The following is a 15,014-nucleotide window of genomic DNA, read 5'->3' on the forward strand; positions in this document are numbered from 1 at the left end:
AAATCCCTAGAAAGGCCAAAACCTAGGAAGAAACCTAGAGAGGAAACAGGCTATGAGGGGTGGCCTGTCCTCTTCTGGCTGTGCCGGGTGGAGATTATAACAGAACATGGCCAAGATGTTCTAATGTTCATAAAATGACCAGCATGGTCAAATAATAATAATCACAGTAGCTGCCGAGGGTGCAGCAAGTCAGCACCTCAGGAGTAAATGTCATTTGGATATTCATAGCCGATCATTAAGAGTATCTCTACCACTCCTGCTGTCTCTAGAGAGTTGAAAACAGCAGGTCTGGGACAGGTAGCACGTCCGGTGAAGAGGTCATGATTCCATAGCCGCAGGCAGAACAGTTGAAACTGGAGCAGCAGCACGGCCAGGTGGACTGGAGACAGCAAGGAGTCATCATGCCAGGTAGTCCTGAGGCATGGTCCTAGGGCTCAGGTCCTCCGAGAGAAAGGGAGAATTAGTGAGAGCATACTTAAATTCAGACAGGACACCGGATAAGACAGGAGAAGTACTCCAGATATAACAAACTGACCCTAGCCCCCCGACACAAACTACTACAGCATAAATACTGGAGGCTGAGACAGGAGGGGTCAGGAGACACTGTGGCCCCATCCGATGATACCCCCGGACAGGGCCAAACAGGAAGGATATAACCCCACCCACTTTGCCAAAGCACAGCCCCCACACAACTAGAGGGATATCTTCAACCACCAACTTACCATCCTGAGACAAGGCAGAGTATAGCCCACAAAGATCTCCGCCACGGCACAACCCAAGGGGGGGCGCCAACCTAGACAGGAAGATCATGTCAGTGACTCAACCCTCCTAGGGATTGCATGAAAGAGCACCAGTAAGCCAGTGACTCAGCCCCTGTAATAGGGTTAGAGGCAGAGAATCCCAGTGGAGAGAGGGGAACCGGGCAGGCGGAGACAGCAAGGGTGCTCCAGAGCCTTTCCGTTCACCTTCACACTCCTGGGCAAGACTACACTCAATCATATGACCCACTGAAGAGAGAGGTCTTCAGTAAAGACTTAAAGGTTGAGACCGACCGAGTCTGCGTCTCTCACATAAAAATGGAGCGCTATAGGAGAAAGCCCTGCCTCCAGCTGTTTGCCAAGAAATTCTAGCGACAATTAGGAGGCTTGCGTCTTGTGACCGTAGCGTACGTGTAGGTATGTACGGCAGGACCAAATCAGAAAGATAGGTAGGAGCAAGCCCATGTAATGCTTTGTACGTTAGCAGTAAAACCTTGAAATCAGCCCTTGCCTTAACAGGAACCATGTTTAGAGAGGCTAGCACTGGAGTAATATGATCAAATGTTGGGGTTATAGTCAGGATTCTAGCAGCCATATTTAGCACTAACTGAAGTTTATTTAGTGCTTTATCCGGGTAGCCGGAAAGTAGAGCATTGCAGTAGTCTAACCTAGAAGTAACAAGTAAGCATGGATTAATTTTTCTGCATAATTTTTGGACAGAAAGTTTCTGATTTTTGCAATGTTACGTAGACGGAAAAAAGCTGTCCTTGAAACCGTCTTGATATGTTCGTCAAAAGAGAGATCAGGGTCCAGAGTAACGCCGAGGTCCTTCACGGTTTGCTTTGAGACGATTGTACAACCATCAAGATTAATTGTCAGATTAAACGTCTGCTGTCATCTCGTACTAATTTATACAGGATTATGCTAATGACTTGGAGCTCTGGTGAGCCTATCACACACACACACACACATACGTAGGAATGTCTCAGGATAGAATGACTCATGAGACCGAGAGCATGTAGAAACACAGGCACATGCACACACATCAAAGTGCTATTTCTGTCCTCTCCCTGCCTTTTTTCTTCATGTAGCACTAATGTATGATTGATGGAACTCATATCGCTCTACATTCTGTGCTACTGCTGTTACGTGATTCTAGTGGGCAATCGCCTGAGAAGATTCTTGATCCTTAGATGTAGTCAATGTGATCGAGTGTTCCAACAGTGAAACGGCAAGCGTAGTAGAAAACAACTATTTATTTAAATCCCATATGTGACCCCTTATTTGCCACAAACATTGCACAGTATGAAAGGAAATCACATCATTGGGCGTCATGTCACAATCGCTGTACACAAACATGGTCCTTTTTTTGTACATAAAATGATTTTTGGTGATTTAGAAAATGCTATATTTTTTTCCGCTGCTGGTGACTTCACAAATGAAAATAATCTTATTTAGTGTTGTTCTTCCAGTTAACTGGCCATCGCTACACAGGTTTGTGTCCCAAATTGGCACCCTATTCCCTACACAGTACACTACTTTTGAACACTATATAGGGAATAGGGTGCCAATTTGGCTGCAGACACTATGTGAGGAGGGGAGGAAGGCTCAGACTAGGAACTTGCTACATTGTTCATCTGAATGATCCCTTCGTATAGGAAAACGCTTAATCAAAACAAAGACGAGAGGTTTACTTTCTTATAAAATATCAAAAAGGTATAAAAACAAAAGTCAAAAGAAAACAAAAACTATACTCTTATGAAAAAAAAAACACAGAACCCTTTCTACAGTAGTGATAAAGTTCATCATAGATCCCAAGAGCAAAGTACGTTTTAAGACACTGAGATGAGAGATGGGGACCCTAACTCGGCCCTATTGTGCGAAAGGCCGAGTGGAAACCATCGCAAACTGATCTCTGAAATGTAAAACGTGAAACACATCTGGAAACTACATGTCCCATGGGGGATAGGTTTGTGAAACTACATACCCCATAATGGAGGAGAGGAGAACCACCCTCCCTCACCTGCAGAACACTTGTATGCCCTCATGCCTTGCTCTAGTAAAATACATAGGAAATGTTTTAAGACAGGCAGCGCTTTTTTTGTCCGTAAATCTTTTTGGTCCTGTGTGCAAAAAAGATGCACATAGATACATACATACACGCATATGACAAAATAAAAAAAGAACTAACAGCCAAGGCACCTTGATATAGTTTTGTACACCAATGTATACCAAAAATATAAGTTATCAGGCTTGTTGAGTTGTGTTTGTTCTTTGTTGCACAGTCACTGAACTCATGTGAGGAGTTCATTTAGAGACAACAACAACTGGGTTGTCATCTCTCTTTCCCTCCCCTTTAAGACACCAGTTGTTTAGCCTGCAGCTCCATCTCTGCCGCCCGCTTGAGGGCCACATCCACTAGGAGCTGGAAGCCACTGAAGTCCTGTGTGATGTCTGGGGGGGTGGGGGGAGGGGTGTTGAAGAGCCCACTCTGGGGGCTTAGGTTACACTCCATGGTGGTGTGGGTGGTGGTCACTGGCGGGGCGCCCAGGCCCAACCCTTCCTCCCGGCATCTGAAGAGCCCCAGAGCCTCTGTGGTGGAATGCAGCAGCTCTGCGGCCCTACTGCCATCTGTGTTAATGCTGGAGAGGAAGCAGGAGAGGTAGGAGGGGGGGCTCGAGCCCTGTTTCTGCATGGCCATGGTGGTAACAGTGGTGTGACAGATGACAGAGGGCCGGGGAGCCACGGTGGTGTCGGGCACCAGGGAGGAGGAGGGGGACATCTTAGGGGACGATACGGCCTTCAGCAGGATGCCGGGGCTGGGGAGACCTGCCTCGAAGCTGGAGGGGTGCAGCGCCCGCTGGTCGTAGCGGTCCTCGGGGCCCGTGGCGTGCTTTGGTGACTGAGAGCTGGAATCAGAGAAGCCCCCGTCGCCTCCCTTGCTGCCTTTCCGGGAGAAGGTGAACCGGTTAGGGTCTTTACCGTCTTTGCGCAGCATCTCCGGGAGGAGCCGCCGACGTGCGTTGATGAACCAGTTGCAAACCTGAAGGAGAGCAAATTGCAACATTTATTTCAGTATATAGTATAGTTTCAAGTTAAAACTTTTTTTAAAGTCAAGGGGGAAAAAAGGAGAGCACAAAAGTATACTTTATATCACACGATGACATAACAGGTTACATACCGTTTACATATTTGCATGACATTGTGAGATGGCTGTGTTTCTGTTGTATGCAAAACATGCATCATATCTGAAACATCTACGAGCATATGTGATATGCACAACTTGCTCTTGATCGTATATATTCTGGCATACCTATAGACAATGTTTAAAAGCTCTTGTTATGACAACCTAATTGCACATCAACTAATGTTATTTTGTTACTTGCGTTAATGTCTTATAAAGCATAGTACGACAGACAAGAAAATATAAGGTTCTACTTCTGTGCTCATCAAGAAACTCAAACTAGGCCTTTGAAAAGCCATCATGGAAGGTAACACAATAATGCTGTAAGGTCTTGTTGCCCTCCCCAATTCTATTGCCCTCTCCTCCCCCCCACCCCCTCTTCTCCCTCTCTGTCCCAGCCAATTATCAGCCACGGATGGCTCAAAGCCTAGAGCTCTCAGTATGTAAAGGACTCTGTATTGTTCCCAGACAGCTGGGCTTGAAGAGGGCTGGGGGGGAGGGAAATTCCTGTGTGATCGTTACAGCCAAGCCCACGCCAACCACCCAGCAGAGTGAGTGAGCCGAGTCAGAGTTCTTGGTTCCTCCTAGTCACCGTGTGTCCCCCAAATGGCACCCTATTATTACCTACAATGTGCATTACTTTTGACCAGAACCCTAAGGGAAAAACCATGTGGGCACTTGTCAAAAGTAGTGCACGACATGGGGAATCAGGGAGCCATTTGGGACACAGGACAATGTCGTTTCACTTCAGATGTGTCTCGTCTGACAGAACGTTGCAATATCAAGCTTCCTTGAAAGGTTGCTAGCTGTTCATTGTCCACGTGTCAATCATGCTCTCTTTGTTTACGTACGTGTCATAAAACCGCGTTAGGACTTCACAACACAAGGTCCTTGTACATTGCGTTTCCGGCCAATCATTTGTTTCGCATGCCACAGACCTACTAGTCATCTGGTGGTAAACCTATGAACAGAGGCCTGTCACTCTGGCCCTCTGATTCTATCCTTCCTTCCTCATTTCCTTGAGATCTGTAAGTGATAAGATAAGTGAAAGCAAGCAATTTAAGGAAGGTAAGAAGGAAGGATGCATTGCTGAAGTATTAGAACAGGGCCCCTTATGTAATCGATGAGGATCATTAGAGAGTTCAGCGTAGCCGGCAGGTAGCCTAGTGTTTAGAGCGTTGGCCTAGTAACTGAAAGGTTGCTGGATTGAATCTCCGAGCTGACAAGGTAAAAATCTGTCATTCTGCCCCTTGAACAAGGCAGTTAACCCACTGTTCCCCGGTAGGCTGTCATTGTAAATAAGAATTTGTTCATAACTGACTTGCCTATTTAAAACATTTTTTTAAAGTGTTAGCATACCTGTAGTGTGGAGAGCTGCGTCTGCTTGGAGAGCAGGGATTTCTCCTGTTCAGAGGGGTAGGCATTGTAGCGATGCTCATATAGCCAGTCCCTGAGGATCTGCACTGACTCCTTGGGTAGGTTCCCGCGCCGCTTCCTTTTCCCACTGCTCCCTCCCGTACTGGATGACAGGTCCAGGGGGGCGTCCATGCTGTCCTCCTCGTCCGTCTCACTGGCCGACAACGTCATCATGCCTGTGTGTGGAGAAGAGAAGAACGGATGTGTGAAAGAATGTCAGTCAGAATTCCCCCAGAATCCCCCAAACACACCCTTGTCTCTATGTCTGTCTGGTCTGGTCTGTCAGCCACCCACCTTCCAACATCCCAGTGCCAAAAGCTAGCTCTCTAGCGGAGGCAGCTGATGTGTCAGAAGCAAGCTGTCATGTTCAGCCATGTGATTCGTGGAACAGAGGGAGGAAGGGGGGGGGCAGAGGGAGAGGGTGAAGAGGAGGGACATCACAAAGGCAGGCTGCTCCAATGCTGTGTCAGTTATAAAACCTGCCTCGACAAATACTGCAGGCCTACTGTACTGAGCAAACACCTCTTCATGTTGACACTGACACAGTGCAGGAAGCTACAGCAGGGCCCAAGACAGCTGAAATAGTTATTCGAGGGGGACAATTCCCAAGGCTGTAAAAACATCTGTAGTCCATTTGTTTCTTTCTTTCTTATTCTTTTTTTAATCGCCTAATCAAACAGTTAATACAAAATAGTTTATTTACCACAAGCCTTGACAAAAACCTGAAAGTCAGGACAATATATATATTATCTTGAAAATAACACATTCAAAAATCTAACTTTTTTTGTTGCAACTTTAATCATTTAGATGGTCTTTAAATTGTAAAAACTAAAACATGGCATCATCTGTTGTCCATCATTCCATGTCAACAAAATACTGTACCGGATATCACTAGATCTGTCCTTGGCATAGGGGTGGGAAATCGATGTTTTTTAAGCTAAAAAACATTGAAGTTGGAATGAGGTAATTATGTAGGATTGTATGAGGAAGGGGGAGGGGTACTTGTTGCAAGTCAACGTATCAAGACTAAACAAAAGAATCTTGTTCGTCGAACCATTATTTCACTACAAATTGAACATTTTTGAAAGAGTTACTCATTTCTTACTTAAAATGAAGTCTATTACTCATCCGAGGGGGATTGAGTGTTGTATAAGCTCTACTCTTAAGGAATTTCTAAGTTTAAAACAATGTGTAGAAGTTCGTGTAGTCTAACACGAGGTCGAAGAATGCGAGAGCAGCGTCGCAGAATGAAAGCCAACAGCAACTTCACAAAGGAGGTCAGGATTTGAACGCTGTGCCAATCGAAAAAAATAAATAAACCAGGGCTCTGGAAGTCTGCTGCAAATTTCGCACAATCTAATTTCATTCAACAGTCTGACACATAATACAACATATACCGAGATAATGAAACCATGTTGCAGCTACACTAGCAGAGAGAACTTACTCTGCATCGTCGGGGCTACACATTTGATACATTTTAATGAACTAAATGCGCGGTGACGTAAGGGTTTAGAGATGCCCTCTAATTTAGCCAATCCACCCAGATGTACCCTAAAGGAATTAGCTAGGAATTGGAAACTTGTTCATCATGAACTAAGTTTTCAGAGTAAGCTATTCAGTTAAAGGATCTAACACTATTGTATAACAAAATGGTTATGATTATTTACTCGATGCCTTTAACTAGTCAACCTTGAAAGATAACAATTCCTTGCATTTGAAACGGTTTAAATCAAAAGGCATATACGCAAAACAATTTTGACAGCCCGCCTGCACACAGGGGGGACCCTGTTTTGACTGGAGCAAACAATAGGCTGCGTTGCTTGCATTGAGAAATGCCTTATGCGCGATCTCCCTCAATATATCTTTGGATACACGCGTGTTATCGAAATCGGCACGCCGATGGAAAAAGGCGACCTACCCTTTTTTGTCTTCATATCCGTTAGAAATCCCCTTTTCACGTTGGTCACGAGAGGAGCGCAGTAATTTTTTTCCTTCTTCTTCTCGAATTGTATTCGTTTAATTGGCAGATCCTTTTCCTCGGGATATTCCACACCTATACTCCAAATGGTTAAACGGCTTCGTTCATTGAAAATAAATCAAGTCATAGAACCGTTCCTCGGCTTCTTCAATTGTTTGAGGCGCAATGAGCTACTTATGCCAGGGGTAGGCTACCTGAAGTCCGCTGCTCGACTTGGCGAAGCCTTTCTCATTCAATGTGTGTTTGATCATGAAACTGGGTGACAGCTATCTTTGACAGCTGCGTGACTCGAACGCACAAAGATCCTCCCACTTTAGAAGGGAAGAGCTATAAAAAAAAAAAATCTCTTGACATCAGCATGGCTTTTGCAATGGCATATACACAATTTGACCGAACAACCGCTCGAATATATTCCACTATTTATGTTAACATACGTAGGGCTATACTTGAAATGCGTAGCTGTAGGTGTGGAAGCTAAGGGCATTGGAGATCTTGCAGCAGTTTTCGTGCAAAATGTTGAAAACAAACAACCGCAGCATGGCAGGGCTACTTCTCATCAGTATTTCGGACTGATTGGCTAGTCTATTCCTTGTATCAATTTCTATGCCCATGTTTATATAAATAGCAGAGCCCTATTAGCATATTCATTATTATATTAGCTAATGCATTATGCAACAAATGGGATGGTTGTCAATTTGTCAACGGGGATAGGCTAATATCCAATGTCAGCCGTAAGGACTGTCAGCGATTTTATGCTTGCATTGATCAATTCAAATAGCATTTGGGAGTGAAGGAATAAATCTACTTCTGCATTGACGTGAACACAATCTCGCCGAACATCCGCTAGAATATATTCTACTTTTATGTTACAAATGTAGGGCTATAATTGAAATGCGTAGCTTGTAGGTATGAAAGCTAAGGGCATTGAAGATCTTGCAGCAGTTTTAGGGCACAATGTTGAACACAACAACCGCAGCATGGCAGGGCTACTTCTCATCAGTATTTCATACACAGCTTCTCTAATTGGCTAGTCTATTCCTGTATCAATTTATGTGTCCATGTTTTCATAAATAGCCGAGCCTCATTAGCATATTCATTATTTCATTAGCTAATGCATTATTGAAACAAATGTGATGGTTGTCAATTTGTCAACAGGGATAGGCCAATATCCAATGTCAGCCGTAAGGATTGATCTATTCAATACCATTTGAGAGTGATTGCCGAAATAAATCAATACATGTTATGCTGCATTTCCAAACTGGGTTCCAAACTGGTTGAATCAACGTTGTTTCAACGTAATTTGTCAACATATTTTGTGTGACATGGAATTTATGTGGAACATAGTCTGGATTTTTAAAAAGACATCAACTACAACTGTTTTGAGGGGGAGAGTTCAACCACAGGATTATGTCATCATGGTAACCAATTTTTAACATAGACAAACCTAAAATATGTTGAATTTGTACCTTTTAAACAACGTTTCAACATTATATCCACTATCAGAAAAAAAACTATAGGCTGGGCATCACCTCCTACTGGAGAGTTGATCTATCTATACAGCTCTCCCTTTGGTCTCCTATCCAGGTTTTTGACCAAGCTTTGACATTTGTCACTGACGACTACCAATGCGCTATCGCGAGAATGATTATTGAGAGATCTCCACATAAAAACGAAATAAATTCACTGTTGAGTTTGAAGTCATTCCAAAAGGTTGGTTTAAGAAAGCAAATGAAATGTAACCATTCTTTATCAGTCATACTGTTATTAATTATACTATTTTGGCCTATTATAGCATTTGCAAAGTCATCAACAGCCATTGTTTCAATTCAACCCAGGGTTCAACTAAAACTAGACAGTACATATAGGACTAAGGTTTCAAGCTTTGGTTGATTTCAAATTTAATCTACAACTAAATCATTAATATGTTGGGTTCACGTCTCCATCTCAACCAAAAATCTAAGTTAAAGAATAGGACTAAATCAACTGTATTTAAAGTGCATTTAAAAGTTAGATTTGATTTAGTCCTATTCTTTAACTATGATTTTTGGTTGAGATGCAGACGTGAATCCAACTTCTCAATTATTAATTTGTAGGCCAACTGGATATTGAATTATGTTTGGTTGTCAACGCAACCAAATATAAATAGTTGAAGGTGCTGTATCAATGTATCCATGGCCACATTTTGAGGTTATTGTAACTATAAATATCTTCTTATGTAATCATAGAAAGCCTGCATGTTCAAGATAGCATGCAAGGTCGCAGGCCTGTGGAGATCTTCACAAATGCTGTAATAATCTGCACAGATTCTCAAACAGGATTGATCACTTTCACTATGTACTTTTAATGTAATCTCAACTGCAATCCTGGTCATTTGGTTGCGCTAATAGATAAAACACAGTGATAACACATAAATGTGCAATATGCAGATATCGCTCCTCCATTGCTTGGTGGCAAAAAAACAATATGTAGAGAATCATTGTACCTTCTATATTGCTGTGAAATATATTTTCAGTTTCCCAACATATTGTATTGTCAGCTGTTTGAAGCTGTGTACAAAACCAAAAGTAAAAGACGCTTAAACAACATTAAATGAATGGGACGCATAGAATTACCGCACATAGAACATATATACCGCTTCTAAAACTTGGTTTCAATTAAAAATGACAGATCTATAACTCATATTTCTATGTAAATTTGGTTGGGTTGCCCAAAAAAAGTTACATATTGTCACTTTAAGTTGTTATAAAAAAAAAAACTAAATATCTGACATTATATTCCCATTTTAACTTGCTGTGCTTTAAATGATTGAAAGTGCAGTGATAACACATTTAGATGACAACTAAACCAAAAATCAGACATGGTTTTCCATTGGAATTTGTGCTTTTAGATGGTTGAAGTCAGTGATAACACATTGGGAATTCAGCAAACTTCAGGCTCTCTTTTTGAATGGGGTGAATAAAGGTTGAAATGTCATTGATCAACATCTCACAACAAATATGACCCAATTCTACCTCCAGCGTGTATATGTTATAGCATATAGGTAGCCTACATTTGATAATAATTGATTATCCAGGAAACAATATACTCTGTAGGCATATCAGGCTCTTGGGGAGGGGCCATGGAAAGCAACACAGTGAAAAGGGATCACCCCTATTCCTATTCAACACAATCTGTTACTTTGTTGCTTTTCTTTCTGTAACTAGGGGTCAGATAGTGCTATGTCGTGTCCACTGGCCATGTGAGGACGGCACAATGTTTAAAGGGCCCGTGCCGCCACCCCCTATGGTATTAAAATCGGTACCTTACCAGAATACTGTGCACACGATGACGTCATCGTGAAAAGCACAGACAAAGTACAGGGCTGCTCTCTGCTGGCGATAACTACACATTGCACGTTTCGTAAGAATACTATCAGAAATTAAGAGGCGAAGGGAGAGGGTCCACTCCCGTCAAAATCTGTCCACGCGGGAATATCGGTCTGCTTACGGCCTTCCTTCCCTCCTTTGGGATAACTACTCACATTGTTAATGTAGAGACAATACCATATCGTCATTATATACAGTATCTGATAATATTAAAAGTGACAATTTCATTTGGTATAATGTTAATTTCGAAAAACGTAACTCTGAATATGATTACATCTCAGTGAATTAGTAATATGAAGTGTTTTTCTAAATGATGCATGCTAATTAGCTTTTCTGCCCCATAGACAAAAAGGCCTACAGAAAAAAATACATTCATATTGTGTAGTTTGCATAGCTCTGCTTTAGATGTTTAAAACAATTGTACATTGTAATTAAAAAAATACTGATAGTATGTTTGCGCTATCATGTCAACTCCTTGTTATGCCCCCAAAAAATGTTCACTTGACAACGACAACAATGGCGCAGGAAAGAGCATAAAAACAGGTAGCCTCATAACTATACCTGCCATTTACCTAACAGGAAAGTTTAGGGGTAACAGTTTGATTAACCTATTTATACATATCAAATAGCTCGTTCACAAGCTTTCCCTTGAGTTGACATGCAATGACACATGTTAGCTGGTTGAAATGGAGATCTACCAATACGATCTCCGTGTGATGAGTAATGTCTATTTCAGGACCATGTGTAACGTGGTTTAATTCAGGTTATACAATACAGGTCAGGTAGGCCTAATAGGGATCTATAACATATTGATGAAAGATTGTTGCACAACATTTTTTATGACATTTTTTATTTAACTTAGGCAAGTCAGTTAATTAAGAACAAATTATTATTTACAATGACGGCCTAGGAACAGTGGGTTAACTACCTTGTTCAGGGGCAGAACGACATATTTTCACCTTGTCAGCTCAGGGATTCAATCTAGCAACCTTTCAGTTCCTAGCCCAACGCACGAACCACTAAGCTACCTGCCGCCCCCAATAATAGTGTAATAACTGATTGTCTAACATATATTTTCCCATACTGTGTTTTCCGTACTGTAAACGGACAAAAACAAATAATGACTGAAGTTTTTAAGCACAGTAGTCTACATTGGCAAATAACCACTTAAAAGCTAATGAATATAAAATGTATTAGGCTGTATTGAATAGAATTACAATCGGGATATAAAACAAAAATGGCATTTACAATCCTTTCAAGGACGGGACCTCGCTTCACTCTCAGGAAGTAATGAGGGTTGTGAGTCATTTTTCCGCATATCCGTGCGCTTAATAGTGATGTAGCTTTTGGCACGCTTTGCGCATTCCAGAGTGGCGACGCCGCCCTGACTCGGCCGACTGGAACTAGAGAACTTCCGAGAGTGTACTGTGACACATCAAAACATTTTAATTCCCTCGCTGTGGTCATTACTGCTCTACGTACAACTACTTCAACAGTTGGCTATGAGGGGATACGAAGCGGAGAGTGTCCGGTTACATTTTTCAGGTCTAAATTTAGGGAGACTATGCTGACGCAAGATGGCTAAAATCGGTCCTATGAGTGACAACGGGTACAAGACACTGGATCCATGGAAACGTATCCTACAACTTAGCTGTTATTGATGACAGGGTGTATTTTGGGCCTTTGTTGTCATCTTTCCGTAACACTTGGGGCTCTAGCGTTTTGTATAAAGGCGAGTCTTCCAAAATGCAGTTGTACAGCAGTGCGTTGACACACTATCCCGGATCCTCTCGCAAAGTTCCGATAACTATCACAAGTGGTACCATTACTGACCATTTGCCCAGGACAACAACGAACACTGCAAATAATAAACCGAGTGGGCTTACTCCAACAGTGACTAACGGGAATCCGGTAGGAGAGACTAAATCTACCGCAAACATGCCCGCTGCTTTTTCATGTTACGAGGCTGCTTCCATGAAGCCAGTCTACTACACTTCTACCGCAGAAATAATCATTCGTCGGCCTGACGGAGTTGAGAGATACGTACCAGTGCACATCATAAAGGAGACCCAGACAAAACGGGCTCCGTCGGAATCATATTCGCAAGATGTTGTGATTCAGGCGCGTGACCGAGATGATCATTTGGACACAGACTTGATTGTGGACTTCATTGATCACTTGAGAGGTAGAGGGGATCTACTCAATGATAGTCAAAACGTGGAAGGTGAAAATAACCTGATAAACGTCGACAAAAACGATGGACCAAGTTACAGAAAGTGTGGGGAGAGAATGAACATGGCAAATGGGAAGGGAAAACCCGCTACAAGTGACATTGTGAACCCAAAACGCCATCAGAACTTAGAGGCGCAGTCGACCCATTTAGGCCAGAACATCGTGGACTCCCATGAAAGTAAAAATGACAGTGAATACTCAGACCTGGACTCTCCATCAGGCGAGGCGCAGCTCTTTGAGCTCCGTGTCCTACATGAGCCGTCTCCGCAGAGAGATGCAAAAAGGTGCGAAATCAACGACAAGGTGACGTGCTACATAGCGGAGGTGGAGAAACAAAACAAGTACCTTCAGGAGAGGGCACACAAGTACAGATTCCACATCATCCCTGACGGCAACTGTCTGTACAGGGCGGTGTGCAAAGCCGCCTACGGAGAGCAGTCTATGCACAGCGAGCTGAGAGAGCAGACAATGCACCATATCGCCGACCACCTGGATGAGTTTAACCCCATCATTGAGGGAGATGTCGGGGAGTTCTTGATCAATGCAGCTCAGGACGGCGCCTGGGCGGGCTATCCGGAGCTTCTGGCGATGAGTCAGATGTTGAATGTGAACATTTACCTAACCACAGGAGGTAGCTTGGAGAGTCCCACGGTTTCAACCATGGTGCACTACCTGGGGGAAGATGATTCGTCCAAACCCGCTGTCTGGTTGAGTTGGCTCAGCAACGGACACTATGATGTCTTGCTGGACAGGTGTGTGGCCAACCCAGAGTATGACGAGTGGTTTCATCACTCTCAGATGCAAAGGAAACGGGACGAAGAGCTGGCCAAGTCGATGGCAGCATCACTGTCTAAAATGTACATTGAGCAAAACGGTCACATTTGAAACCAATAGTTATTCAACTGCTGCATTCAAATGTTAATCAGCCTCTCTCTCTTTCTCTCTCGCTCTCTCTCATTCTCTTTAAACCGATTGCACTTTGATTCTGTGTGTTTGTGACTTCAACATTGCCTTAATGACATTTTCTAAGTTTTGTATTGTACCCGAATTGAAGTGCAGTGCACGCACATGTTATATTTCAAAATGTTGTGTTGTAAATAGACTAAACAACAAAATGTTAGTTCCAAGTGATGCTTGAAGGAGCTTGTATTATTTCCCATACATTGATGTATTTTGTTTGAAGTGAATGGGTTGGAATTACTCTGTATCAAGCTAAAAAAAAATGGTGTCAACTGGTTAAATAAACATTTGTTGATACTAAATCTATACTGAACAAAATTATAAAAGCTACATATAAAGTGTTGGTCCCATGTCTCATGAGCTGAAATAAAAGATCCCAGAAATGTTCCATACGGACAAAAAGCTTATTTCTCTCCAGTTTTCTGCAAAAATGTGTTTACATCCTTTGCCAAAATAATATATCCACCTGACAGATATGGCATATCAAGAAGCTGATTAAACAGCATGATCATTACACAGGTGCACTTTGTGCTGGGGACAATAACGCCTTGATCACACCGACAGCGTCATTCCGCAAAATGTTACTCAACATCACCTGGATAGGTGTGTAACAAAAGTTCAACATTCACCTTCTGCTACCGTTTCTGTCAGGCCGTCCAGGCATACAGTTTGATGCATACGTTCTATAAATCCAACGTATCCCCCACACAGAACACACTGCAACTGCCTCTGCAACGCAATGCAAACGCATTGCTGCTGAGTATTTCTGTCTGCCCTTTCGTGTGGAAAAACTCTTTCTGATTGGCTGGGCCTGGCTCCCCAGTGGGTGGACCTGGCTCCCAAGTGGGTGGGCCTATGCCGTGCCAGGCCCACCCATGGATGCCCGCCTGCCCAGTCATGTGAGATCCATAGATTAGGGCCTAATTAATTCATTTAAATTGACTGATTTCCTTCTATGAACTGTAACTCAGTAAAATCTTTGAAATTGTTGCATGTTGCGTTAATATTTTTGTTCAGTTTATGATTCAATGCCAACAGATTTATTTGATTATTAACAACAATATTTCAAGTTGTAACCTATTTCATTCAACACTCAACTTACTTTTCCCCTTTAGTTAAAC

At 42.7% G+C, this 15,014-nt stretch overlaps 2 protein-coding genes across 2 annotated transcripts; one reads left to right on the forward strand and one right to left on the reverse strand.

Moving 5' to 3' along the window:
* Window positions 1-1,996: 1,996 nt before the first annotated feature.
* Window positions 1,997-7,643, reverse strand: LOC115105148 (homeobox protein AKR-like). The gene is made up of 3 exons (XM_029626804.2): window positions 7,277-7,643; window positions 5,302-5,534; window positions 1,997-3,801 (listed from the first exon to the last, which is right to left on the reverse strand). Exons 1-3 carry the CDS (start codon window positions 7,290-7,292, stop codon window positions 3,115-3,117), a joined length of 936 nt encoding a protein of 311 aa, XP_029482664.1. The 5' UTR covers window positions 7,293-7,643; the 3' UTR covers window positions 1,997-3,114.
* Window positions 7,644-12,040: 4,397 nt separating this feature from the next.
* On the forward strand, window positions 12,041-14,283 carry LOC115105149 (OTU domain-containing protein 1-like). The gene has a single exon (XM_029626805.2). The coding sequence runs from the start codon at window positions 12,448-12,450 to the stop codon at window positions 13,816-13,818; it is 1,371 nt and encodes a 456-aa protein (XP_029482665.1). The 5' UTR covers window positions 12,041-12,447; the 3' UTR covers window positions 13,819-14,283.
* Window positions 14,284-15,014: the final 731 nt, after the last annotated feature.

This window comes from Oncorhynchus nerka, linkage group LG22 (assembly GCF_034236695.1).
Source record: "Oncorhynchus nerka isolate Pitt River linkage group LG22, Oner_Uvic_2.0, whole genome shotgun sequence".
Lineage (NCBI taxonomy): Eukaryota > Metazoa > Chordata > Actinopteri > Salmoniformes > Salmonidae > Oncorhynchus > Oncorhynchus nerka.